At 47.2% G+C, this 24,193-nt stretch overlaps 4 protein-coding genes across 4 annotated transcripts; 2 read left to right on the forward strand and 2 right to left on the reverse strand.

Moving 5' to 3' along the window:
- Positions 1 to 2,930: 2,930 nt before the first annotated feature.
- LOC136474893 (uncharacterized) lies at positions 2,931 to 3,825 on the reverse strand. Its single transcript, XM_066472466.1, has one exon. The coding sequence runs from the start codon at positions 3,736 to 3,738 to the stop codon at positions 3,208 to 3,210; it is 531 nt and encodes a 176-aa protein (XP_066328563.1). The 5' UTR covers positions 3,739 to 3,825; the 3' UTR covers positions 2,931 to 3,207.
- A 5,912-nt stretch (positions 3,826 to 9,737) lies between these two features.
- LOC136470612 (uncharacterized) lies at positions 9,738 to 11,306 on the forward strand. Its single transcript, XM_066468396.1, has 4 exons — positions 9,738 to 9,893; positions 10,293 to 10,517; positions 10,563 to 11,051; positions 11,154 to 11,306. The coding sequence occupies exons 1-4, from the start codon at positions 9,738 to 9,740 to the stop codon at positions 11,304 to 11,306; spliced, it is 1,023 nt and encodes a 340-aa protein (XP_066324493.1).
- Positions 11,307 to 13,162: 1,856 nt separating this feature from the next.
- On the forward strand, positions 13,163 to 13,996 carry LOC136470613 (uncharacterized mitochondrial protein AtMg00810-like). The gene is made up of 2 exons (XM_066468397.1): positions 13,163 to 13,471; positions 13,919 to 13,996. The coding sequence occupies exons 1-2, from the start codon at positions 13,163 to 13,165 to the stop codon at positions 13,994 to 13,996; spliced, it is 387 nt and encodes a 128-aa protein (XP_066324494.1).
- LOC136474895 (blue copper protein-like) lies at positions 13,956 to 15,263 on the reverse strand. The gene is made up of 2 exons (XM_066472467.1): positions 14,963 to 15,263; positions 13,956 to 14,839 (listed from the first exon to the last, which is right to left on the reverse strand). Exons 1-2 carry the CDS (start codon positions 15,132 to 15,134, stop codon positions 14,367 to 14,369), a joined length of 645 nt encoding a protein of 214 aa, XP_066328564.1. The 5' UTR covers positions 15,135 to 15,263; the 3' UTR covers positions 13,956 to 14,366.
- Positions 15,264 to 24,193: the final 8,930 nt, after the last annotated feature.

Below are 24,193 nucleotides of genomic sequence, written 5' to 3' on the forward strand. Positions count from 1 at the left end.
AGATGTGCCAACACCACCAAGTGTACACCACCATGTGTATGTGTGTTAGCTTTTCACAATCATTTTCCAAAGGATGTTAGCCACTCAACTTGCCACGCCACTCGATCCTAGCGACGATGCAAAGTTAGATCACTCGAGTGGCACTAGATGACCGATATGCAAACAAGGTTGCTCCTCTTGATAGTACGGCCATCTATCCTAAACCCAGTCATAAACTTCTCTACACACCTATGACCGGTGAAATGAAATGCCCTAGGTTATACCTTTGCCTTGCGCATTCCATTCCATCTCCTCCAATGTCGATGCAACACATGCACCAACACGATCAACAATGATATGATCCACTTCATATCATCACGTGATCATATTGGTTCATCGATCTTGACTTTACTTGCTCTTCACCGTTGCCATCGTCCATCGGCGCCAAGTCTTGCTCAAGCTTCACCGCCACGCGGTCCATCACTCCAAAGCCTTCGACTTGCCCTTCATGCTTGCAACCGGTCCATCAAGCCAAGTCTTGTCTTGTTCTTCTCCACCTTGATCACATGACTCAATGTCATGTCTCATGTGCATTTAAGCTCCTTCATCATCACATGTGTGAGCTTTGCAACATTTTCAAGCCATTTTCACCTTCATGGCATATGTTGCTCACACACATGTACCTGTGGACTAATCACCTGTGTATCTCACATAAACACAATTAGTCCACCTAGGTTGTCACTCAATTACCAAAACCAAACAAGGACCTTTCAGTATGCCAACTCTAAACATCCAAAGCACCTTGGCACCTAAGTTTTTGACAAAAACATACTATGAAGTCCTTAGGGCCACCATCCTACACAAGTCCTTAGCAAGATAAGTAGAGGAACATGTTAACCAAGTCTATTATGAACTTCACACACTTTTTTATACAACCTATGAGATAGACTACTAAAGTGGAGCTCATGATTACACTAAGATAGCACACTTGCTAAACAATCCTAGTCACACAAGAGAACTTGTACACAAAAAAGCTAGAGCAAGAAGTAATGTAAGAAACCTAAAGAGGCAACATAATTTTCCCCATGGTCTCAGGTTATTGCCACAACCCCCTACTCCACGTTGGATCACCTAAGTCACAAGTACTTGATTAATCTCCTATCCACTAGTGAATATCCGTTTGCCACTTTGGAATGGTGAAGAGGCTCATAGCCATTGGAAAAAGTTGACAGACGCAGACATTACCAGATGATCCGCCAACCTCTAGCTATGCCAGATCATATAGTGGCGTTGTGCTAGCTGATTCAGCTAGTAGCTAGTTGGAAATTTACCGAAATATTTCCGCCATATCCACATGTTCTCGCGTCAACTCTTTCAAGTTGGATGCCTTGGACCCCTTAATAGCACGACCAAAGGAAAAACAAAACCCTAATACATACTACTAGCAAATATCCCCATGCACGCAGCCTACACTCATTCTCGAGTGTCCTTAGTCTTATCAATCATCCTTTGCACCATAAGTCGATCAATCACCAAGTCTTGGAATCAAGACACTTGTGATCATTCACATTGCAACTAACTCAACTGCATTAACCTATGCAAAACATACGTTAGTCTCATTAATCACTAAAACCCCATAAACACTACATTGGGGTCTAGATGTGTCTGTAGTCTTGTTGCTCCCATAGCTGGAGGAAGACATCATGCACTCATACACTTTGTGTAGTGACAAACTAATCGTTCACTTCCTTAGATCAGAAATAAAAGTCTACTACAACATTGGCACAATGCACACGGTTTAGATACTATGATTTTTTTATTATAAATCTAGTAATGTTGATATGATATTGTCGATCCATAAAAAGTTTTAGATATCTATAATCTACAATAAAAGCGTTTGATTTAGAATAAATCTAGATGATTTATATTTCTGATGACTTTACGAATGAAGTATAGTTGGCTTGATTTATTCTCTCAAACCATTTTAGTTGGATTGTCTTATCTGTCTTGAGGTACATCGTTAAAGTATGGTGACAAACTAAACATTGAATTGTAGTTCTAGGGCTCTGTTTGGATTGACTAAAATAAGTTCCTAGCTACTAAAAAAAGTTTTAGCTTATCAAAAAGTCCACCTTATAGTCTAATTTGAACTGTTCGACCATCCAACTTACAAAAATCTAATTGCAGGTTCCCTCCAGCTATTACAACTTATAAAAAGTTGTACTGATTTAAACGGGGCCTGTTTTTTTAGTGACAGAGTATATAATGATTTATGCTAAAAACACATCAATTTTGATTAGGTTAGAAGCTCGCAATCTTATATTAACCATAGAGATCCAATATTTATATGAAAATAGTGATTAAAAAAATCTTATTGTATCTTGTACATAGTGTTCCATGTTCTCTATCCTACAAATTGTGTTAGGTCGACTTGTAAGTGGAGAGAGAAAAAAAAAGACTAATCTAAATATGGGTATGTTTTACCACGTGAAACAATTTTGGGAGTAAATTGAGATGAAATTTTGTTCACATACAAAATGGATTAGAAACTTCGATAATAACTTAAACTTTTTTCAAAGAAATAATACTAGAATCCAGATTTATCCTGTTGCCTAAGAAAAGACACGTTTGAAAAAAGGGTGCGAAATGCTTATCTTTTTTTTTCGAACTTCGATAGACCCTAAAACTCTAGTGGTTAGTAATTTTTAGGGTGTAATTGCGCATTCTTATTTATGCCTAAATTGTATTCTAGGCTAGTAGCATAAAGAGGAATGGGTCGTCAGGTGTGCCTTGTTGATCTCTTCAAATTTCTACTGAATCAAAGCAAAAGTCGGCGACTCAGCTTGAACAATTCAAGTCAACAGAGGGGACGCCGATATGCCACGTATGTATACAGCTCGTGTAGCAGCATAGGTATAGCTAGATTAACAAAAAAAAATGGCATTACTTGATGAGTTGATGTTAAAACCAATCAAAGAATATCGATCAATGGATCAAAGTACAAGTTCTTTGCTTTAGATCTGTACAAAGCATGAATTCTGGATAGCCTAGCTGCATGCCTCTTCGATACCTAGCTAGGCGAAAGCCATCAACAAAATGCACCAAAAGAACAAAACAAAAAAAAATTGTTCGCAAAACACTAGAAATAAATCATCGACGAAACCAGAACAACACAGCGAGGAGCGGGCTGCCTGCGTGCATGGCCAGACGAGATGTCCCGATCAGAATTCAGAAGAGGACCCACTTGGCCGCGGCGGCCCTCTCCTCGAGCGTCTTGCCGCGCGCGGCCATCGAGCACCCTTGGTCCTTCTTCCCTCCTCCCCGCGTCGCGGGCAGCAGCTTGGCCCAGAAGCTCGTGGCCGTGGTCCTCCTCCTCTGCTCCCTCCTCGCCCGGAGGAACGCCGCCACGGCGTCGGCGTCCCCGACGACCCGCTCGTGCCGCATCAGCAGCGACACCCGCGCCGCGCGCCTCATCTCGTCGTGGAACGCCGGCTCGTCGTCGCCCGGGCTGGCGCACTCCGACGACGCAGCGCTGGAGCCCTCCGAGGAGTAGGCCGTGGACGCCTCCTCGTCGTGGTATCTGCTGTACCCCTCCGCCTCCTCGCCGCGCACGACGGAGGGCAGCGACGACGAGAGGGACAGGTGGGACAGGCGGTCCCGCAGGCAGGACGCGCAGACGCCCGCCCCCTGCTGCCGGTGCCGCCGGCACCGCGCGCCCTCCGCCTTGCCCGACTTGGCCTTGTTGTTGCCCATCACCATGCCGCCGAAACCGAACCGCCAACCAGCTCGCCGACAGGACCGGAAACGCTACCACCACTTCTCGTTCTCGTGTAAAAAACCCAGCAGTCACCTGTCACCGTGTGTGGGCGCGCTCGTGTGCTGCAATATATATAGTACGTGGGTCAGGTCAGGCGGTGTGGGTGCGGACTGCGTAGCGGGGGGAGGGGAGCTTCGCGGATGCTGCAGTTGCACGCGAGCTGTGGAGGAGGAGTTGCGATGCGGTTGGACTTTTTGAGGTGGCCTGGCTGGCCGTGCGTAGGCGAGGCGCGGGCAGCGGAGGAGCCTGGCTGGGTCCGGGCTGGCGGCGTGTGCGCGCGGTCGGGGGGTTGTGCTCTCGTGCCGTCGTGCGGTACGGACGACTACTCTACTAGGGACAACTGCGGAGCAGAAGAGTGGTACTAGGCATGCACGGCGTTTGATCGGGCATCGGGGCATGGGGTTTTTTAGTGGGTCGATCGGGGTTTTTTCTCAGCTTTTTCGCGGCCTTTTCTTTGGCTTTTCGTAAAGGGATCTTTTTGGAAGCTTCCGACCCTGGATCTACGATGACATGCGCGGTGGTTCGTCAGCTCAGCTCCACGGCGGGGAATTTCACTTCATTCTCTCTCGCGCTTGTGTTGGGTTTGTCTGGGGTTGCTTTCGTTTGACTACTGCTGGTGATGGGTCTGGTGATCGCCATCCATGAGACTTTCTTTACTGTGCGTCTGTGTGTTGGTGCGCCTGCCGTCAGGAAGCCGGGAACTGTTGATAGGTGATGGAGATCGGAGACACATAGGTTATGGGCTTTCCTAAATGGAAAGAAAAATGAAGGTACCGAACCATGTGTTTCCTTTTCTGATGTTCTCCCTATCCCATGTAATCAGGAGCTCTATTGAGTTTTGTTCAGAAGGAAAATTAATTAACCATTTTATGCTCCTGGAATTTGTCTTCTTAATGTATCAAGCTAAATTCTGTCAACTAGGTTGACGTTACTTTTTTTTGGCGCATAAACTAGGTTGACGTTACTGCAAACACAGAGATCCCATCTCCATCAGACACAGGCGCACAGTGAGCTCGCGCTGTTGCGAAGCAGCTGCGAAAACGGCGGAAATGCGTCCAGCCGTGCTCACGTGAAGAGGGATCGATCTGATGTTTTCTGTAGAATCCGGGCGTCTGAATCAGGTCAACGAAACCACTTCAACAGGCCAAGATGGATTGACGTTTGACGGCTTCCTGGTTCCACTTCCACGGCGGCGGAAAATGAGGGCCCTTGCTTCTGTCTGCGCTAGACCGAGTCCGAAAGCGCCGCAGTTGGTCTAACCTTGCTGTCTCTGTTTTGAAGATTTTCTGCTAGGGAAAGTTCATAGCCATAGCCCTAGGCTGGTCTAACGAGACATGAAACTTCCTGGCATGGTTTCGACGGCAAGCAAGCACGGTGCACGATCCTGCCTTCGCTACGACTTCCGTGAAACTTTGCTCGGCAGGCAAAAACAAATTTTGGCACCAGACGTGGGGCGTGCCGAGTGCAGACTGCAGAATGCAAACTTGGTAATTCGCACGACGAAAGTCGGCACCAGCGGACGCGATCTCGAATAGTTTTGGTGTTATATGGCGAGGGGACCAGCGTAAATAATCCTGTTTTGTTAACGCGGTGGCCGGTTTTGCCTCGCCGCCGTGCACGCCACGCGCGCAACCGGCCGCCGCCCGCGCGCGGGGCGCGAGATGGGCAGCGGGGCACGTGCCCAGTGCGGGGTCTCCGAGCCGGGGGCGGCGGCGGCGTGGTGGCTGGCGACCTGGCGTACGTACGGCAGCTCCGTGTCCAGTTGTCCTTGCGCTAATCAGCACATGGATGACGCTTCCTCGTCGGCCGAGACGCGGACGGGGTTGTGTTTTGCTCTGCTTTATCTCGGGCGACGCCCCCCGTCGGTGCCGCCGTGGCGGTGCGACCGGATTTGGCACCGGCACCGGCACCGGCACCGCCTGGGATTCTCGTTCTCGAACGCCGTCGCAAACTCGCTGTCAAGAACCTACTCAACCTGTTTACACGGGACCGGCCCCTCGCCACTGTGTACTAGGTTTCATGTTCAGATAGGGCTTTCAACAGAACACGGAGTCACCGGCAAGGCAAGCAGTCAGACTCTCCGTACTGCTGTACACCTGTACTACGTGCAGGTGCAACCACCTTCAAGGGAGGTAGGAGTAACCTGAGAGCAGAGGCAGGTGTTTGTAGGCTTTGTAGCTCTGATTCCTTGAAGGCCTGAACAGGGAACGAGATAGATGCCAACAGAAAGCACGTTGTCACAACATGGAAAGCCCGGCATACTAGCCCTAGCGGTGCACAAAATAGCACCAGAATCATTTTAACGAACTGAACCGAACCAATTTAACCAAAACAAATCCGTTAACAAATATTTTTCATAGTCTGTTTAGTTAAGACTTTTGCGTGATTTGGTGATCGGTGATTTATTATGTTATTAAGTGGCATTAACCGATTTAATCAAATTTCTTTGTTATACTATTAAATTAAACATCAAAATTATGTCTATTTATAATGTATCCCTATGAGGCTTTATTTGTTACAAGCATTCTTTCTTACTTTTCCTTTTCTTTTGTTGCTGATGCATTTCTTGTTGGGTCGTTTCATATGCAAATGTGTTGTTGCACTGTCTCCTGTAGAACATGTGTCTATTCAGTAGAATGTTTTACGGCCGGTGCTGCTGGTTGACTGTAGCACAGTGCCCGCTACATCTAGCAGCAGTCGTTGTTAATCGCAGCCGAACGGACTGAATACTCCTTCCGTTTCAAAAATAAATGGCTATTTAGGTTTGTGTGCAGAAATTAAGGAGAAATCAAAAGGTGTGGTGCACAAAAAAAAGGTGAGAGATAGAGAGGTTAAGATAGAGACATATTGGAAAAGGAGAAAGGTTCATTGGAAATTGATAAGGTCAAATATTTTGGGACAAAATTTAAATCTTATAAGATCATCTATTTGGGACGGAGAGAGTAATATTTTTGAAGGAAAACAGGAGGGTTTTGATCCCCTACTGTGCATTTATTGCATGGAAGAAAATAGAATAGATTACACATAAGCTTCTAGCAATAAATCAATTGAGGGATGAAGAGCTGCTCTTGCCCTTAGGATAACTAAGGCAAACTTTGCTTTGAAGATGGCCTTGCAACGCTGCACCGAGGACGGTATGCTTCTGAAGATCAATATTATTCCTCACTGCCCAAATGGACCAGCACATAGTGATCACAATCTCCAAAGTAAGGCAAATGAAGCTGAATCTCGGAGAGAGTAATATATATGGAGGTCAACTGATTTTGGTCGATTTAGTTTTCTTCACCAGTGTGGATGAAATTCTTGCTAAAAGTATAGACGCAGGGTCGTAACTAGAGTGTAGCTTTGCCAACAGCACAGACACCAGAGTGATAGAAATTTTCTTAAGAAACCCCATACCCACCCATAAAAAAAACTAAGGGCGTGTTCTAGACTAGGGTTGAAAACAATAGACAATGATCTTTAATTATATCTTTTATACTGAAACAAAGATCGTAAACTCACCATATTTTTCATTTAACTATGCGGTACTGAGAGAAATTAGAAAATCAAAATTGTAAACACGTTGATGAATGAAAAAGGTTATAAACAATATCATATTTCAAGAACTATTTTCGGTAAACGGGATCTCCCACTTTCGTTTTTAGCTCCACTCCAGACCTTAAAGTGCATAGCAGCGGCAAAAGCCGGGCTGCAGGCCCAGTATGAAGTTGTTGGATCAAAACAGGGAGAAAATTTGCTCGTGGCGATAGCCTAGATCGGCCCAATTGAGAAGGCGGTGAGAACCTTAACAAATGACCTGGGCCAGTGTCAAATAACAATAGGAATGCAATTAAGGCTGCAAGCAGATATTCAGACCACATGCTCTGAAACTTCTCTGAAGACGAGTGGTATTGCCTCCGTCACAAAATTAGTGCACATTTCTCACTTCAAGAAGTCAAATAAATAAGTTTGACCAAATGTTTACGAAAAAGCACTAATATTTATAATATGAAATAATCATCATTAGATTAATCGTATCATATATTTTTATACTAATTTTATTAATAAAGATATAAATGTTAATATTATTATTTAAAAATCTAGTAAAATTGAGACGGTTTGAATCCTTAAAGTGCGAGATGCACACTTATTTTAGGACGAAGAGAGTAGTCTAGTGTAGGCATCTCCTGCTGTAAGGTGTTCACCTTATGTACTTTAGAATACAACTAACAACAAGGTCTAAGAAGTACGGACCCAAGTCGAGGATTAGTGGTATGCCATTTCTCTTATCAAGATGCCAACTCTAGTGTCAAAATATGGCTTAATTCTTATCTGGAACACGCACTGTTGTGGCACCCCAATCCCATCATATCTGTCAATTTTCTGACTTTATTCATCATGGTGTTATGAAATTAGCTTAGTGCTGAACTAGTGTATTGAAGCAAAGAAAGGAACGGAATTTTGTTCCGTCGTCTAAAACTAATTATACCTGTCACACATAATACAGTGGCAGCTTGGTATTATCCTCAGGTCGTGCTTCCTAGTTCCTACTCTAGCGCCTCTCTTCTTCAGCGAAAGAGTTGCCCAGACAGAGTCCGAGAGACACTATACTAGCTAGCTTAACATGGTTGGGGTCGGCAATGACGGCAAGGAAGAACTGTGATTCTGTGAACAGTGAAACAACGACCTTCATGCTGGCACCGATTATGATTTTTACTGAAAAGTTATCAAACTTCACCACATGTGAATGATGTTTCAATGGCAAAAACGGGAGAATTCACGAACACCGAATGGCAGATATGTAAATCCTTAACGGCAGCCTCCACGGCATAGTTGACGCCGGAGCCTAACGGAAGCCGCCGGAACAGACGGCGTTACGCTGACGGACGCCTAACGGAAGCCGCTGGCCCTGACGGCATTATGCAGACGGCTGCCTAACGGAAGCTCGCGGCGTCGGAGTCATCGGCCTGGCTCGACTACACAGCTAATGCGACGTCGGCCTTCATAGGCCTAATTCATGAGCAGGTGGGCTAAATTAATCTCTGACGTGGGCCTCCTTCTGCCTAACTCCTTCGAGGGCCTGATTTAGAGCAACCCGAGTCCCGCCGGTCTGGAGACTGAAACCCTCTTTGGGCTTTCTGGAGGAAAAAGTCCATTCTGCTTTCCTGAACTTTTTTTTTGGACTTTAAAATCGGATATTTTATCACCTAAACTCTTAAAACTGTTCAAATTATCTTCTTGCCGTGGACCTAAATCTATTTATGTTTGGAGTATCCAATTTTTTTGGATTTTTTAAATAAATACAGACATTTTCGATGGCTTAAAAACCTTTATCAAGTATTTACTGAATTTTTTAACTGAAAAAGAACGAAACCACCTTCAAAACCAAGGCACGAGGTAATTGAACGGTTTCAAAAGATCTATCCAGAGAAAAATCAAAGGTAGAATGGACTTTTTCCTTTTCTGGAGTACTATGCACTTCGTTTAGTTGGACATAAAGGGAAATTGGACTGGTTCAAGGAAAGTGACTTGCACAGTGATTCAGAGCGGAGCCGAGACACCAGTTTCTGTTAAGTAATCTGCTGCTCCCTGTGTGAACGCGCGGCAGGGGGCAGACGCCAAAGTCAGCCCTGCTGTCACATCTAGTCACTATAGCAGCATGACAACCTGACATGTCTGTGTATTAGGACTAGATGTGTAGAGTTGTATATATAGTTTCCCACTGCAACTCAGTAAAGAGAGCGAGTTTAGTTTTGCCATCTCCTCTGCTGAGCTCCGGCCAACACTGGTGCTTGTGTTATGTGTGTATGCGCTCTGTTCTCTCTCCCTTCTTCTACCTCTAGCCATAGCGTGTGGTCGGCATCGCCGGTGAGTGGTTGGCTCACCCGTTCTGAAGATCCAGGGGTCAACAAGTGGTATCGGAGCTATACAAGCACTGTCGTCAGACTAACCGCTGACGATGACGGATGATTTGGAGATGGGCGATAGCAGCGGCGCTGTTGTGGCTTCCCAGCCACAACAGGAGGTCATTGTGCGCACGGTGCGGGAGGTCAACGGCACCAGTTGGCCGACGCTGACTCGCACAAACTATGACAAGTGGGCGGTGACCATGAAGGTCAAGCTCAGAGCTCGACGGCTCTAGAATGTTGTTGATAAGTGCACCGACAACGAAGAAGACGATATGTCAGCGTTGGAGGCTATCCTCGATGCTGTGCCAGCGAAGTACAGGGAGCCGTTGAGGGCGAAGAGCTCTGCTAAGGAGGCGTGGGAGGCCATTGCAGCGATGCACGTCGATTCTGACCGCGCAAAGAAGGCGATGGCCCAGTTGCTGAAGCAGGAGTACGCCAACCACAAGTTCAAGGATGGTGAATCGGTGGAGGACTTCTTCCTCCGTCTGCAGACGCTCATCAGCAAGCTGAGGAGTCACGGTGTCACCATCGATAAAGAAGAGGCGGTCTCCAGGTACCTCCACTCTGTGCCAATGAAGTACATCTAGATCGCTCTCTCCATAAAGATGATGCTGGCTCTGTCCACCCTCACCATTGAGAATGTGACTGGTCGGTTATGGGTGATGGACGAGCGCCTAGAGCAGGCGACAGCAATGACAGATAGCGGCAAGCTACTGCTGATAGAGGATGAGTGGACTGCTCGAAGGAAGAAGTCTAGGGAAGCCTCCTCTAGCCACGGTGGCGATGGCAAGCGCCATGACAAGGCTTCTTCAGAGAAGAAGAAGAAGAAGGTCAACCTCAATGCCTGCCGACGCTGTGGAAAGACGGGCCATTAGGTAAAGGAGTGCCCAAATCACAAGCAGGAGAAGAAGACTGAGGCTCATCTGGCACAAGCTGGTGATGATGATGAGGCCAATCTCCTGATGGCAACGTTCTGTGCACTGCATGACGTTGAGGCCAAGGAGAAGGGAGAGAGGATGGCAGTGGAAGAGCCTAGGAAGGCTCTGAAGGTTGTCCACCTCGATGAACCATGCGCCCAAGTCCACCTCGGACGTGTGGGCGGCAAACAGGAGCAGCGATGGTACCTAGACTCTGACGCTAGCAACCACAAGACGGGCTCCAAGGAAGCCTTCTCTGAGCTCGACGGCAACATGACCGGCATGGTGAAGTTTGGTGACTGCTCAAGGGTGACGATCCGAGGGCACGATACCATCATCTTCAGGTGCCAGAATAGTGAGCACCGCACGCTAATGGATGTGTACTACATCCTACAGCTACGTTATAGCATCATCAGCATTGGCCAGCTGGATGAGCGCAGCAGCGAGGTACTAATCAAGGACGGTGTCCTTAGGATCAGGAACTAGGAGCAGCTCCTTCTTGCTAAGGTGAAAAGGTCCCGGAACTGACTGTACCTGCTCGACTTGAAGGTGGAGCAGCTAGTGTGCCTGGCAGCATGGCACACCGAGAAGCAATGGCTACGGCATGACCGGTTCAACCATCTCAGCTTCAACGTGCTCGGTCGACTGGAGAAGATGGTCCGAGAGCTGCCCCCACATCAAGCATGCAAGCGAGTAGTGTGATAGCTACCTGCCCGGGAAGCAAAGGAGGTTGTCGTTCCCAAAGGCGGCCAAGTATCGCATGGTGGACGCTCTCGAGCTTGTCCACGGCGATCTCTGTGGGCCAATCACGCCAGCCACAAACGGTGGTCGGCGGTACTTCCTCCTGCTCGTGGATGATTGCAGTCGCTATATGTGGCTGCAACTCCTGACGAGTAAGGACGAGGCGGCGGAGGCGATCAAGAAGTTCAAGGCGCGTGCGGAGGCAAAGAGTGGCAAGAAGCTATGCGTGCTAAGGACTGATCACGACGACAAATTCACTTTAGTGGAGTTCGCTGCATACTACATGAATCAGGGTGTGGTGCGACACCACACCGCGTCGTACTCGCCATAATAGAATGGTGTGGTGGAGCGGTAGAACCAAACGGTGGTCGATATGGCTCGATCCATAATGAAGGCAAAGGGCATGCCGGTAAGGTTCTGGGGTGAGGCGGTGACCATGGCGGTGTTCATCCTCAACCGTGCGCCCACCAAGGCCCTAAAGGGTAAGATATCATTCGAAGCTTGGTATGGCTGCATCAGCCACGTCAGGAAGACGAAGCCAGTCCTCATCAAGCTGGAGGGCAGGAGCACACCTATGGTGCTCCTGGGCTATGAGGAAGGTACCAAGGCGTACTGGCTCTACGACCCACACGGAGGTAAGGTGGTCGTCTCGCCCGACGTCATGTTCGATGAGAAGGCGGCCTAGGACTGGGATAGTCCGGGCACGAGGGAAGCTGGCGGCTTCACCAGCACCTTCATCGTCGAGCACTTGGTCATCCTCGGTGGTGGAGATGCTAGAGAAGAGGTATTGACCACTCCAGCAACAGAGCCGAGCACTCCTGGGTGGTGCCGAGCACTCCGGGAAGGGTGTCGAGCACTCTAGGAGTGGTGTCAAGCGGTCCTGCAGTGGTACCGACCACTCCAGGACGGGTGCCGAACGCTCCCTTAGCGGAGCCGAGAGGTCTTGCAGTGGTGCCGACCACTCCAAGACTGATGCCGAGCACTTTTGCAGTGGTGCCAATCACTCTAGGAGTGGTGATGAGCAGTCCAGGAGTAGTGCCGAGCACTGCTACTGGGGTGCCGAGCACTCCAGGTGTTGTGCCGACCACTTCGGTAGAACAGGGGACTCCATCGACGCTGATCGAGTTTGCCTCACCTTCAAACGACATCACAGAATTCGTGGATGCTTTCCACGATGGTGAGGAGATGCGGTTTCACAGGCTGGACGACATTGTTGGCGACACAGGGTCCTTAGGCCTGGTGGGTCTACTGCTCAGTGACCCAGAGCTGCTTCTTGTCAGTGCAGAGAAACCACCCACGTTCGCGCTGGCCGAGCGCGATGCAAATTGGTGACGGGCGATGCTGGAGGAGATGAAGGCGATCGAGGAAAACGAGACTTGGGAGCTCATCGATCCACCTCCAGGATGTCGTCCGATCGGCCTAAAGTGGGTGTATAAGGTCAAGGGGAGCGAGCGCGGCACCATTGTCAAGAACAAGGCGCGCCTCATCATCCGAGGCTTTGTCCAGCGCGAGGGCATCGACTTTGAGGAAGTCTTTGCGTCGATAGTGTGCATGGAGTCTGCCCCACTGCTTCTGGCTTTGGCAGCAGCGAAGGACTGGCGCGTCCATCACCTGGATATAAAATCGGCCTTCCTCAACGGCAAGCTAGCGAAGACGGTCTTCGTCAAGCAACCTCTGAGTTTCGCCGTCAAGGGAGCGGAGCATAGGGTGCTCCGACTACGCAAGGTGCTCTACGGGCTACGGTAGGCCCACGAGCATGGAACACCACACTGGGCGAGCTTGGGTTCACTCGGTGCGCAACCAAGCACGCGCTCTACATGCGGCGACGGGGGAAAGAGGAGCTCATCGTCGGCGTGTATGTGGACGACTTGATCGTCACCGGCGCGCGTGCGGAGGACATCGACAACTTCAAGCACGATATGATGGCTCGTTTTCGAATGAGTGATCTCGGCGCACTCTCCTACTACCTCGGCATCGAGGTGAGACAGGGGAAGGAGGCGCCCACACTCGGTCAGAGCGCATACGCCTCAAAGTTGTTGGAGCAGAGCGACATGGCTAAGTGCAAGCCGTGCATGACTCTGATAGAGGAGCGGCTGAAGCTGACGAAGGCCTATAACGCGGCGAAGGTAGATGCAACACTTTACCGGAGCATCGTCGAAGGTCTGCGCTACCTAGTCCACACGAGGCCGGACATTGCGTTCGCCGTGGGCTACGTCAGCCGCTTCATGGAGGATCCTCGAGAGGATCACTAGGCTGTAGTGAAGCGGCTGCTACGCTACGTCAAGGGAACGGTGGATCATGGGATCGTCTTCTCCAAGATCGACGGAAGTAGGCTGCAGCTCACTGTGTTCAGCGATGCAGACACGGTGGGGGACATCGACGGACGGCGGAGCACCTCTAGCGTGCTCGTCTTCCTCGGGTCGGCTCCAATCTCATGGCTGTCGCTGAAACAGAAGGTGGTGGCGCTGTTCACGTGCGAGGCAGAGTATGTGGCGGGGGTTCTAGGGTTAGCAGCGGGATTAGGAGAAGAATTGTTAAGTAATCTGTTGTTTCCCTGTGTGAACGCTCGGCAGGGGCAGACGTCAAAGTCAGTCCTGCTGTCACATCTAGTCACTATAGCAGCATGGCAGCCTGACATGTCTGTGTACTAGGATTAGATGGGTAGAGTTGTATATATAGTTTCCTACTGCAACTCAGTAAAGAGAGCGAGTTCAGTTTTGCCATCTCCTCTGCAGAGCTCCGGCCAACGCTGATGTTTGTACTGTATATGTGCGCTCTGTTCTTCCTTCCTTCTTCTACCTCTAGCCATAGCGTGTGGTCGGCATCGCCGATGAATGATCGGCTCACCCGTTCCGAAGATCCCAGCGCCAACAGTTTTTCGTCCAAGTATACTGTACCCGAGCTCGATCCGGAACAAGAACAAAGAACAAACACATCAGTAGTAACTAGTAAGTACGTCACAGCTTACAGGCGACATGACCTATTTCTGCCTCCATCCTGGTCGACCATGTGGCCCTTTGCCTAAAGCAGCGCTAGCTGGACGATCACACACCAAACCAGAGCAAAGCCAGCCAACGCCTCCGACCCGAGGCCGGCTGCGCTGGGGTATGACATGAACGGAGTCATGCCCGGGGTTGCCGTGGTGCCACCACCGCCAGAGCACGTCGGGGTCGTCGGCGTCGTGTACGGCGTGGTGGTGGTCGGGGTCGTTGGCGTCGTGTAAGGCGTGGTTGGGGTCGTAGGGGACGTCCGCGGGGTCGTCGGTGTCGGCGTGGTGGCAGGGGAGTTGGAGCCGCCGACGGTCACGGCGAGCTTCATCCCGGCGCCGCAGTGCCCGGTGATGCTGCACACGAAGTAGTGGGTGCCGGGCGTCTTGAGGGCCACGGTGGTCGCGCCGCTGCTGTCGGAGCCCAGCGGGTTGGCGGCCGTGCACGCCATGTACTCGGCCGCGCTCACCTCCACCACCGTGTGCAGCCCTTTCGCGTAGTTGAACACTGCAAAACCCATCAAACAAACTCGTGAGCCAATCTATCTGTTGCGATCAGAACGCGTGACGATCGACATGCATGCATATGTACGTCAGTACATGCATGAGGTAAGACACCACGCATACGTACCGAGATTGTCCCCGACTTTGAAGTTTTTGGAGGCGGCCCAAGATGTGTAATCGACGCCGGTCGTCCAGCCGGACCCGTCGCCGACGGTGTAGCTGGTGGCGGCTGCCGTGGAGGAACAGGCCACGAGCAGCAGCACTGCCAGAGGCAACCGAGAAACCCAGGAAGAAGCCATTGATCGAGCAGTAGTGCTGATCAAGTGTTTACGAAAGCAGCTTTGAGAAAGTATGGATGGTGTCGATCGCTTCCACTATGACAACTGACGCAAAGACGCGGGGAAATACGGTCCTATATAACCGCAACGCGGAGTTGGTGGCCAATAGGCTTTCACCGGCCGTGTGGGAAAGAATATATGGAGCTAGCCGCTTTACCTATGAGGAAATGAAACGCTTTCGAGATGAATAGAGCGGCGATTGTTCAGGCTCGGATCGGAGGCTTTCATGCCACCAACCAATGATAAGGTTTTCATAATGAAGTTTCGACAACAAGTTTTCCATCATAACAACAGGACTTTTGTATAGCATGGATGGATCTTGTCGTCTGTTCATCAGCGTTCAGTGAGACCATAGATTTTGTCGCTATATGATCTCATTCTCACATCCATTTCACTCAGCTTAACTGAATCCTTTGAGTAAATCTTACTCCACTAAGCTATGTAGTATCTTTTCGTCTACACAGATTCTCTCCCAACACTAGTCCCGAACATTCGATCTTAAACGGGTGGCTCAGATGAAACTCCACCTATTTTATTTACAGATTCGCGGACCAAGGGAGATATGCATCAAAAACACCTTTATCGCTTTGCGCCTATATATTTGGCATTTTAGGTGCCATATCTTTTCATATGATAGTATAGGCCAAAGTGAAGTGAATCTGATTGTGTCCGGTGCCGTCGGCGTGGCATCTGATTTTCTTCTTCACATGGAGATCAGTTGGGTTAAGCTACCTAAACTTTTGACAATGACTTCACACTTGCATGTCGATCGCTCAAGGTGCATATTTTCCATTTTTCATACCGCGGACATGAGAAAACGCTTTAATTCGAACTTACACCAATGGGCGATTAACACACAGATACACAAAGAAACAGTTTCTATGTTTTCCATCATTGATGACCAAGACCCTGACCTAAACATTGCTCGATTAATTGTTAGCTGAGGTACAGTGCGAATTAGACCCCGATTAGAAGGCAAAATGGCAGTATTTGCTGCAGTCGCACTGATGGGTTGATCCAGATTTTTTTAACGTCGATCAAACAGCGCACTGATGCAATCTCGAAAACTGGTCGTCTGGTTACCGGACATGAACTGGTTAGTGGTTAGGCTGCTCACCAAAGAAGACAAACCATGAACTGTACCTCGTACTTTGAATGCACTCGATTGTACTACGAGCTTAAAAGCACTCGATTGCAGGTTCAGGGTTAAAGTTCCTGCAGTTCATCACACAGCTCCTCCTAGATTTCTTTTTCAGTCTAGAGTTTCCATTCATCTCACTTTGTTTTCTTTTTGGTCGGTTTCTTCCTTTCAGATTGGAGACAGCACCGCATGAGCACCTGAATTTAAGGCCTATGCGCAGGGCTCTGCATCCTTTGTTGGATCGGTCAAACCGCCAAAGATGCTCTGAGTACCTTCTTGATTTCCGGCCGGTTGCTTTTGAGAGGGATGTCAAATTAAGTATTCGAAGGAATGGCTCGATTCCACTTTATAGTCCGCAATTGCTAAGTACTCCGTACTCCTCGGTTCCAAATGTAAGTCATTTTAGTTTTTCTATTAATCTAGATATATACATTATGTCTAGATACATAATAGAAACTATGAATCTAGAAATGCCAAAATGACTTACAATTTGAAACAAAAAGAGTACTACTTATCATGTGTTTGGTTTAGCTATATCAACAGTAAAAAAAAGCTACTATAAGATGTGAAAAAAAACTATTGTGAAGTATATGCTAAGAAAATATTGTAAACTGTTTGGTTGACAACCATGAAACCTACCTTCTTTATGTTAAAACAGTTGTGAAGTGTTTATCTAATTTCACCTTTTTTTAAAAGATCCGGTTACCTAGCTTTTTATAAATAATAAAGAGGTAGCAATACAACTAGCTTACATGCGCGAGCAGCGCTACTTTCATCAACAGCCTAAGCTGCGAAGGTTTTAAGAGCTAGAAAACCTATTACTCGATATTAGTTCTTACAAATGTTAGGAGTTGGAAGGGCTTTTCACCCTGCCCTAGACTAGGTATTACATGTGTCCTTAATCTCCTCAAAAAACTCTTGCGCCGGTTTCCTAGTATCCCTGAAAACGATCGCGTTTCTATGCTTCCAGATACTCCAAGTGGTCAAGATCGTCAGTGAGTGCTCCTTCTTGTTATCTTTGCTGATTAGCTAGAGTCTTCCAGGAGTGGGAACAAACTTACATGAGTCTTCCAGAAGGCGGCCTTACACCCGTTGTTGACAGTTACTCTTGTCGCAGCGTTGAATAACGCCAAATCTATTGAGTCCACTGGTAGTCTGGTACTGCATCCCGTTCCAAGGTCTCTCAGGGTTGGTCCAAGCAAACCATAACCATCTCAGTCTCAGTGCTCTGCTAAAATTTTCCAAATCTACAATTCCCAACCCCTCAAAAAGAATCGGCTTGGCTATTGAAACCCATTTAGAAAATTCAAAAGCAGAGTCTAAGGTGCTGCAAAAATTATACTATACAAAAACAGGTGCTTCGAAAAAAAAAGTAGCTTCAGAATCTATCCGTTTGATTGACGTTCTGTCTTTTGGCAATAGAAACACTTTCTCGAAGCTAAACTAATAAACACAATCTTAATTATTGACCATTATACATCCGTGTAAGTCTTAAGACTGCAAGGCTATATGATCGGTGTATACCCTTGTTTTGGCTTCCCTGCTTTCAAGCGTAAAGCATACCTCGCGAGTACTCCACTTTGCTCCATGAAGAGCGGTGCTCGATTTTCTAGTCACTGAGATCCCTTTCTGGTTTTATGGTTAAAGGAAGGCACCGAAGTTCAACTTTGGGGGCTCTGCCAAGCAACTTAAATACCTAGTCCAGGTAAGTCGCAAGCCTGTTGGCCTAGTGGTGAGCTGCTCTGGTCAGACTAACCGAAAGAACTCTGCTACTGCCGTAGCTCAAGGAAACGCTTCCATATAATTGATAGGAAAACGTTCACGTTACCTTTCTCAACTTTTGCGAAAGTCTATTTTTTCTCCCTGAACTTAAAAAACCGTGGTTTATCCGATTTTAGAGATCAGGAAGAAAAAATAGACTTTCATAAAAATTGATAAGGTAATGTGCATTTTTTCCTATAAGTTATCATTATGAATCTAACTAAGTTATATATGATCCAATAAGTACAGTTCAAGCATATAATAATTAGTCCACCATAAAAATTTCACCACAATTAGACCATAAAAACTACAGCTATGAATTAATTATTAAAAATCATAGATCTAAAGCTACAACAAAAAATTTATACTAAAACATACCATATTATATGTATACTGTGTAAATCTACTCATATGGATTTCAATAAAATTGGATTTTCTATTTTATGATTTTTCTGTGATTTACTATGATTTTTTAAAGATTTAGTCGAAATAAATAAAAAAGATAAAGATAAAACCGCTTATAACCTGTCAGGGAGGTAAAACGAACGGTTTTAAAAGCTCAGCGAGGTGGTTTACCTAGTTTTAGAGTTCAACAACAACAACAACAACAACAACAACAAAGCCTTTAAGTCCCAAATAAGTTGGGGTAGGCTAGAGTTGAAACCCAACAGAAACAATCAAGGTTCAGACACGTGAATAGCTGTCTTCCAAGCACTCCTATCTAAGGCTAAGTCTTTGGGTATATTCCATCCTTTCAAGTCTCCTTTTATTGCCTCTACCCAAGTCAACTTCGGTCTTCCTCTGCCTCTCTTCACGTTACTATCCTGACTTAGGATTCCACTACGCACCGGTGCATCTGGAGGTCTCCGTTGCATATGTCCAAACCATCTCAACCGGTGTTGGACAAGCTTTTCTTCAATTGGCGCTACCCCTAATCTCTCACGTATATCATCGTTCTGAACTCGATCCCTTCTTGTATGCCCGCAAATCCAACGCAACATACGCATTTCCGCGATACTTAGCTGTTGAATATGTCGTCTTTTCGTAGGCCAACATTCTGCACCATACAACATAGCAGGTCTAATCGCCGTCCTATAAAACTTGCCTTTTAGCTTCTGTGGTACCCTTTTGTCACATAGGACACCAGACGCTTGCCGCCACTTCATCCACCCTGCTTTGATTCTATGGCTAACATCTTCATCAATATCCCCGTCCCTCTGTAGCATTGATCCTAAATATCGAAAGGTATCCATCCTAGGCACTACTTGACCTTCCAAACTAACATCTTCCTCCTCCCGAGTAGTAGTGCCGAAGTCACATCTCATATACTCAGTTTTAATTCTACTAAGTCTAAAACCTTTGGACTCCAAAGTCTCCCGCCATAACTCCAGTTTCTGATTCACTCTTGTCCGGCTTTCATCAACTAGCACTACATCATCCGCGAAAAGCATACACCAAGGGATGTTCCCTTGTATGTCCCTTGTGACCTCATCCATCACTAAAGCAAACAAATAAGGGCTCAAAGCTGACCCTTGATGTAGTCCTATCCTAATCGGAAAGTCATCTGTGTCTCCATCACTTGTTCGAACTCTAGTCACAACATTGTTGTACATGTCCTTAATGAGCCCGACGTACTTCGTTGGGACTTTATGTTTGTCCAAAGTCCACCACATAACATTCCTTGGTATTTTATCATAAGCCTTCTCCAAGTCAATAAAAACCATGTGTAGGTCCTTCTTCTTCTCCCTATACCGCTCCATAACTTGTCTTATTAAGAAAATTGCCTCCATGGTTGACCTTCCGGGCATGAAACCAAATTGGTTCATAGAGACCCGCGTTATTGCTCTCAAGCGATGCTCGATAACTCTCTCCCATAGCTTCATAGTATGGCTCATCAACTTAATTCCCCGGTAATTTGTACAACTTTGAATATCTCCTTTATTCTTGTAGATCGGTACCAATATACTTCTCCTCCACTCATCAGGTATCTTGTTCGATCGAAAAATATGGTTGAACAACTTGGTCAACCATACTACAGCTGTCCCCGAGGCATCTCCACACCTCGATTGGGATACCATCCAGTCCCATCGCCTTACCTCCTTTCATCCTTTTCAACGCCTCTCTGACCTCAGATTCTTGGATTCTCCGCACAAAGCGCCTATTGGTGTCATCAAAAGAGTCATCCAACTGAAAGGTTGTGTCCATATTCTCACAATTGAACAATTTATCAAAATACTCTTGCCATCGATGTCGGATCTCATCCTCCTTTACCAAGAGATGCTCCCTTTCATCCTTAATGCACTTAACTTGGTTGAAGTCCCGTGTCTTTCTCTCACGAACCCTAGCCATCCTATAAATGTCCTTCTCTCCTTCCTTCGTACTCAAATGTTGGTAAAGATCCTCGTATGCTCTACCTAGTTTTAGAGTTCAGGAAGAAAAAACATACTTTCACATAAGATGAGGGAGTTAACGTGGACTTTTTCCTAATTCTCGTGCAAGGAATTCCTGGCCGGTGGGCTCCAACGCGGGGCAGCCCAGCAAGCCGCTCATGCTCTCTAACACAGTAGCATCCCGCATGCGCCCCCCACGAGGCTGTTGGGCGGTTGGCCCGTCTGCCACAGCACGAGCGTAGCGTGGTCCGTGGGCTGTGCCTACGGTATCCTGCCTCGTCCACTTTTGACTAGGCCAGGCCAGTCTCCCTGTCGTGGATTCCTGGCTGGGGCCGTGTAGTCCGGCCTGCTGGTCGTCCACAACACACCAACGGCTTTGTTCAGTTCCTGTCTTCAGAGACCTGAACTCTGAATGATGAATGTGAGTGGTAATGTGGTATGAATGCACCAGAGTACTAGGCAGGAATTAATCGTGAGAATTAGAAAGTCCAGCGGTGCGAAGTGAAACAATATCTTTGACTAACCTACATTTTCTTCACTTCTTTTTTTTCTCTAACGATTTTATTGGACGAACACAGACAGAATACTGGATGCCCACACACACTGACACTGTCCAAGTTTCCAGGACCAGGAGCCTTCAGAAAAATGAACGGCGGTCACGGCGGCTTCCTGCAATTCCACTGGCGTGACATGTTCATCATCAGTGCTTCAGATCCGCGGGCCGCGGCATCCAACTATTCGTCTATTCCCATCCGGCCGCTTCAACGACCAACAGTTGCTCGTCTCTTTACGAGCTGAATTTGCTCTCACTTTCTCGTAGCCTACTGTTGCACGAGCCTGACGATCCATGAACTCAGAATGTGACCATATATTGTCTCTCTCGCTCACACACACTCTCTCTCTCACACACACTGGCACAAACTGGCTGAAAAAACGGCTGATACTGATACTGATACTGATGCTGATTTGTTATGAGAGAAAAACATTATTATTTCACTGAAACGGTACGGCTGATAAGTTCAAGCAAACAGGGCAGGAGGCACGCAGAGCAGGCATGGCCTGAACCTGAATGGTCGGTCCATGGCACCTACTACCTCCGTCCCTTAACGTTTGTCGCCACGATTTACGTACCGATAACTTTGACTCGATTTATAGAAAATACTTGCAACACTTTTATCTCTAAATAATTTTATTAAAAAAACTAGATTCAAATATCTATCCAATGATACTAATTATATATCATAAATATTAATACTTTTTAATATATATTTAGTCAAAGTTGTTTATCGGGAAACGTTTAGGGACTGAGGGAGTACTCCTCTTCCAAGGGCGTGATTGGTTGCTCCGGGGGAGGGGATCCGGGACGGAAGGCCGGTCCTAGACGGAGTGAGACAGGGTGAAACCATATACCTAGCTGTGTTTGGTTGTAACTTTGAGAGTGATACTGGATGACAGTGAGTTTGTTTGGTTGCCTACTTGCACTAATTTTAAGAATGAGCTGATCCTCCTCCTTGTGTTTGGTTTGCAGTATGGCACGAGGTGTGAGCACCCATGTATCACTTTGGTGAGGTTACTATCATTTTCACGCAAACAAACATAACAACACAAACATTACCTCAGATCAATTTGTATCATCATCAACAAAGACCTTGGAGCATAAGAGATATTATAAAATAATACAACAGTCCAACCAGCTATTAAACATCAACAAATCGGTCCCAGTACCTCACAATGTTGAAGTAAATTGATGAGTACATGGTTATAGGTTAATCATCACAGGCAGTTCTTCCCACGTTTAACAATGTAAAAGATGAGCACCAGCAACATGAAAGACTGAACCATTTAAAGAAGAAATAGCCAAGATGGTTTGGCAACGATAGTGGCAACAGGCTTCTCAATAACCTTTTCATCTTCATAAGTGGTTAACAGATTGGCCTCAGATAACAGTTTTTCCTCGGTTGACCTTGAGCTTGGAGCATAAGAAACACAAAAGGCAACATAGCATTGGTAAGAAACAAACATGAAAACCAATAAGAACTAGACTAGAGTTCGAGTACCTCACAATCTCAAGGTCATCAGGTTTTTATAATCCAGTACACATGGCAGTTTAGGTATCATCGTAGGCTTAACAAGAATATCAAAGACAATTACAAAGAAAATAGTTGGAACCGAGTGTCAGAAAAGCCATGAAGCCTTGGGACACATCCATCCCCTGCAATCAGGCACTCTAGCCGAGGAGCAAGCAAAAATTCAGACAGGGATCATGCATTTGCGGTGTACCATATATTTAGATAAAAAAAGTTAGCCGTACCCCAGATCTGAGCGTGGAACCAGAGAAAAACAACAAGGAACAAGTAGATCAGGAATAGCAGGTCATAGATCTGAGTATGTAAGAACAAGAACTCTAGAATCATGGCACAGCTCAAATAAAATCCATACATAAATCAACAAAAGCACCGCACAGAGAGGAAGAGGAGAGAGGCGCAGGTGATGTCTATTGTCGCGGCACCGGAGGACCACCATGAATCCGCCGGGCAAGGTTGACTTCGGCGGTCAACCGAGATCAAGGGGGAGCAAGAGGAAAGGCGCACCAGAGCAATGGAGGAAGGAGAGGCGCGAAACGGGGGGACAGTAACCCTAGCCGACATCCGCGTTCGCCGGGACGGGGGCATCTCCCGCGCTCGCCCGAAGCATTCGCGCCAAGAATCGAGTCGTCCTGCATCGAGAGGGAAGTGGAAATCAAGAAGACGGAGGTGTGCGGGATGGAGGGGGTAGAGGTACGAGACCGAGCAGACGAAAGATGCGAGGAGAAAAACCAAACACGACGCTGGAACGAGTCGGTAAACCGTGCGAGGACCTGGCTACCAATCAGCCCCTAAAAGACTAAAACTGTTGCCGGTGTACCACGCACAAGTTCCAACTGCTGCCTTCGGTCTCGACTCGACCTTTTTTCCAGCCAGTCCCTCCCCCATTGCATTGTCGTTTCTTAATCTCTGCAATAATTTTTCATAAGATGGGGCGACGCAGCAGTGCCCAGTGCAGCACACTAGCACAGGAATCGACTGAAGGGGCCAGCAGGGTAGCTTTATCACCGGGGAAGGTAAGGGATCCCCCTGACAAGTCTTTGATGCCGCACGCAGCGGAACAGCAGCAGCAGGTGATCTGTTTGCCCTGCCTGTCGCTCGATGCATATGCACCATCCAGATAGTACAGACAGGCGATGGCACGCTAGGCTGATAGACTGCTGAGCAAAATAATACTGCATGCATTGTAGCTGGATGATCCAAAGAGGCAAGAAGGGTATCGGATGGTAGGTAAGACGTATTGTCTGAATTGTGCTTATCTGTGTCTGCATACGGCTAACGCATGTCTGGCGTGCCATTCTGAACTAAATGTGTTTCCCGGCCTCAGTTTTCTTATTGCTATGCAGGCTTCTTGATTTTGGAAAAAAGAAACAACCATGCCAGTATGCCACCACTAGGATTTAGTCGATTCCCAAATTGGCGTGTAATCACCAAGATGCCCTGAATCCGATGTCTGAAAACATTAGTTGGAATTTCTACTTCGTCTACATGGAGATCGATATCTCCATGTATGCCATAACAATGCTCCCATTTTTTTATTTTCGTTTAGTTATCAGGAGCTGAGGCTACGTTTTCTGATACTTAACTTCTTAAGCTCAATTATTGAGGCACGTATCTAACAGCGAGACTTGTCCGCGGAGACAC

Source organism: Miscanthus floridulus, chromosome 8 (genome assembly GCF_019320115.1).
Source record: "Miscanthus floridulus cultivar M001 chromosome 8, ASM1932011v1, whole genome shotgun sequence".
NCBI lineage: Eukaryota > Viridiplantae > Streptophyta > Magnoliopsida > Poales > Poaceae > Miscanthus > Miscanthus floridulus.

What these genes read in the sequence shown, in the direction of transcription:
- LOC136474893 (XM_066472466.1), bottom strand. Translation starts at nt 3,738, where the DNA reads ATGGTGATGGGCAACAACAAGGCCAAGTCGGGCAAGGCGGAGGGCGCG.
- LOC136470612 (XM_066468396.1), top strand. Translation starts at nt 9,738, where the DNA reads ATGACGGATGATTTGGAGATGGGCGATAGCAGCGGCGCTGTTGTGGCT. An exon ending in CAGAGAAGAAGAAGAAGAAG is followed by an intron (nt 10,518 to 10,562) that starts GTCAACCTCAAT and finishes ACGGGCCATTAG; the next exon opens with GTAAAGGAGTGCCCAAATCA. An exon ending in TGGATGAGCGCAGCAGCGAG is followed by an intron (nt 11,052 to 11,153) that starts GTACTAATCAAG and finishes CTCGACTTGAAG; the next exon opens with GTGGAGCAGCTAGTGTGCCT.
- LOC136470613 (XM_066468397.1), top strand. Translation starts at nt 13,163, where the DNA reads ATGCGGCGACGGGGGAAAGAGGAGCTCATCGTCGGCGTGTATGTGGAC. An exon ending in AGGCCTATAACGCGGCGAAG is followed by an intron (nt 13,472 to 13,918) that starts GTAGATGCAACA and finishes AACGCTCGGCAG; the next exon opens with GGGCAGACGTCAAAGTCAGT.
- LOC136474895 (XM_066472467.1), bottom strand. Translation starts at nt 15,134, where the DNA reads ATGGCTTCTTCCTGGGTTTCTCGGTTGCCTCTGGCAGTGCTGCTGCTC. An exon ending in CAAAGTCGGGGACAATCTCG is followed by an intron (nt 14,840 to 14,962) that starts GTACGTATGCGT and finishes TGGGTTTTGCAG; the next exon opens with TGTTCAACTACGCGAAAGGG.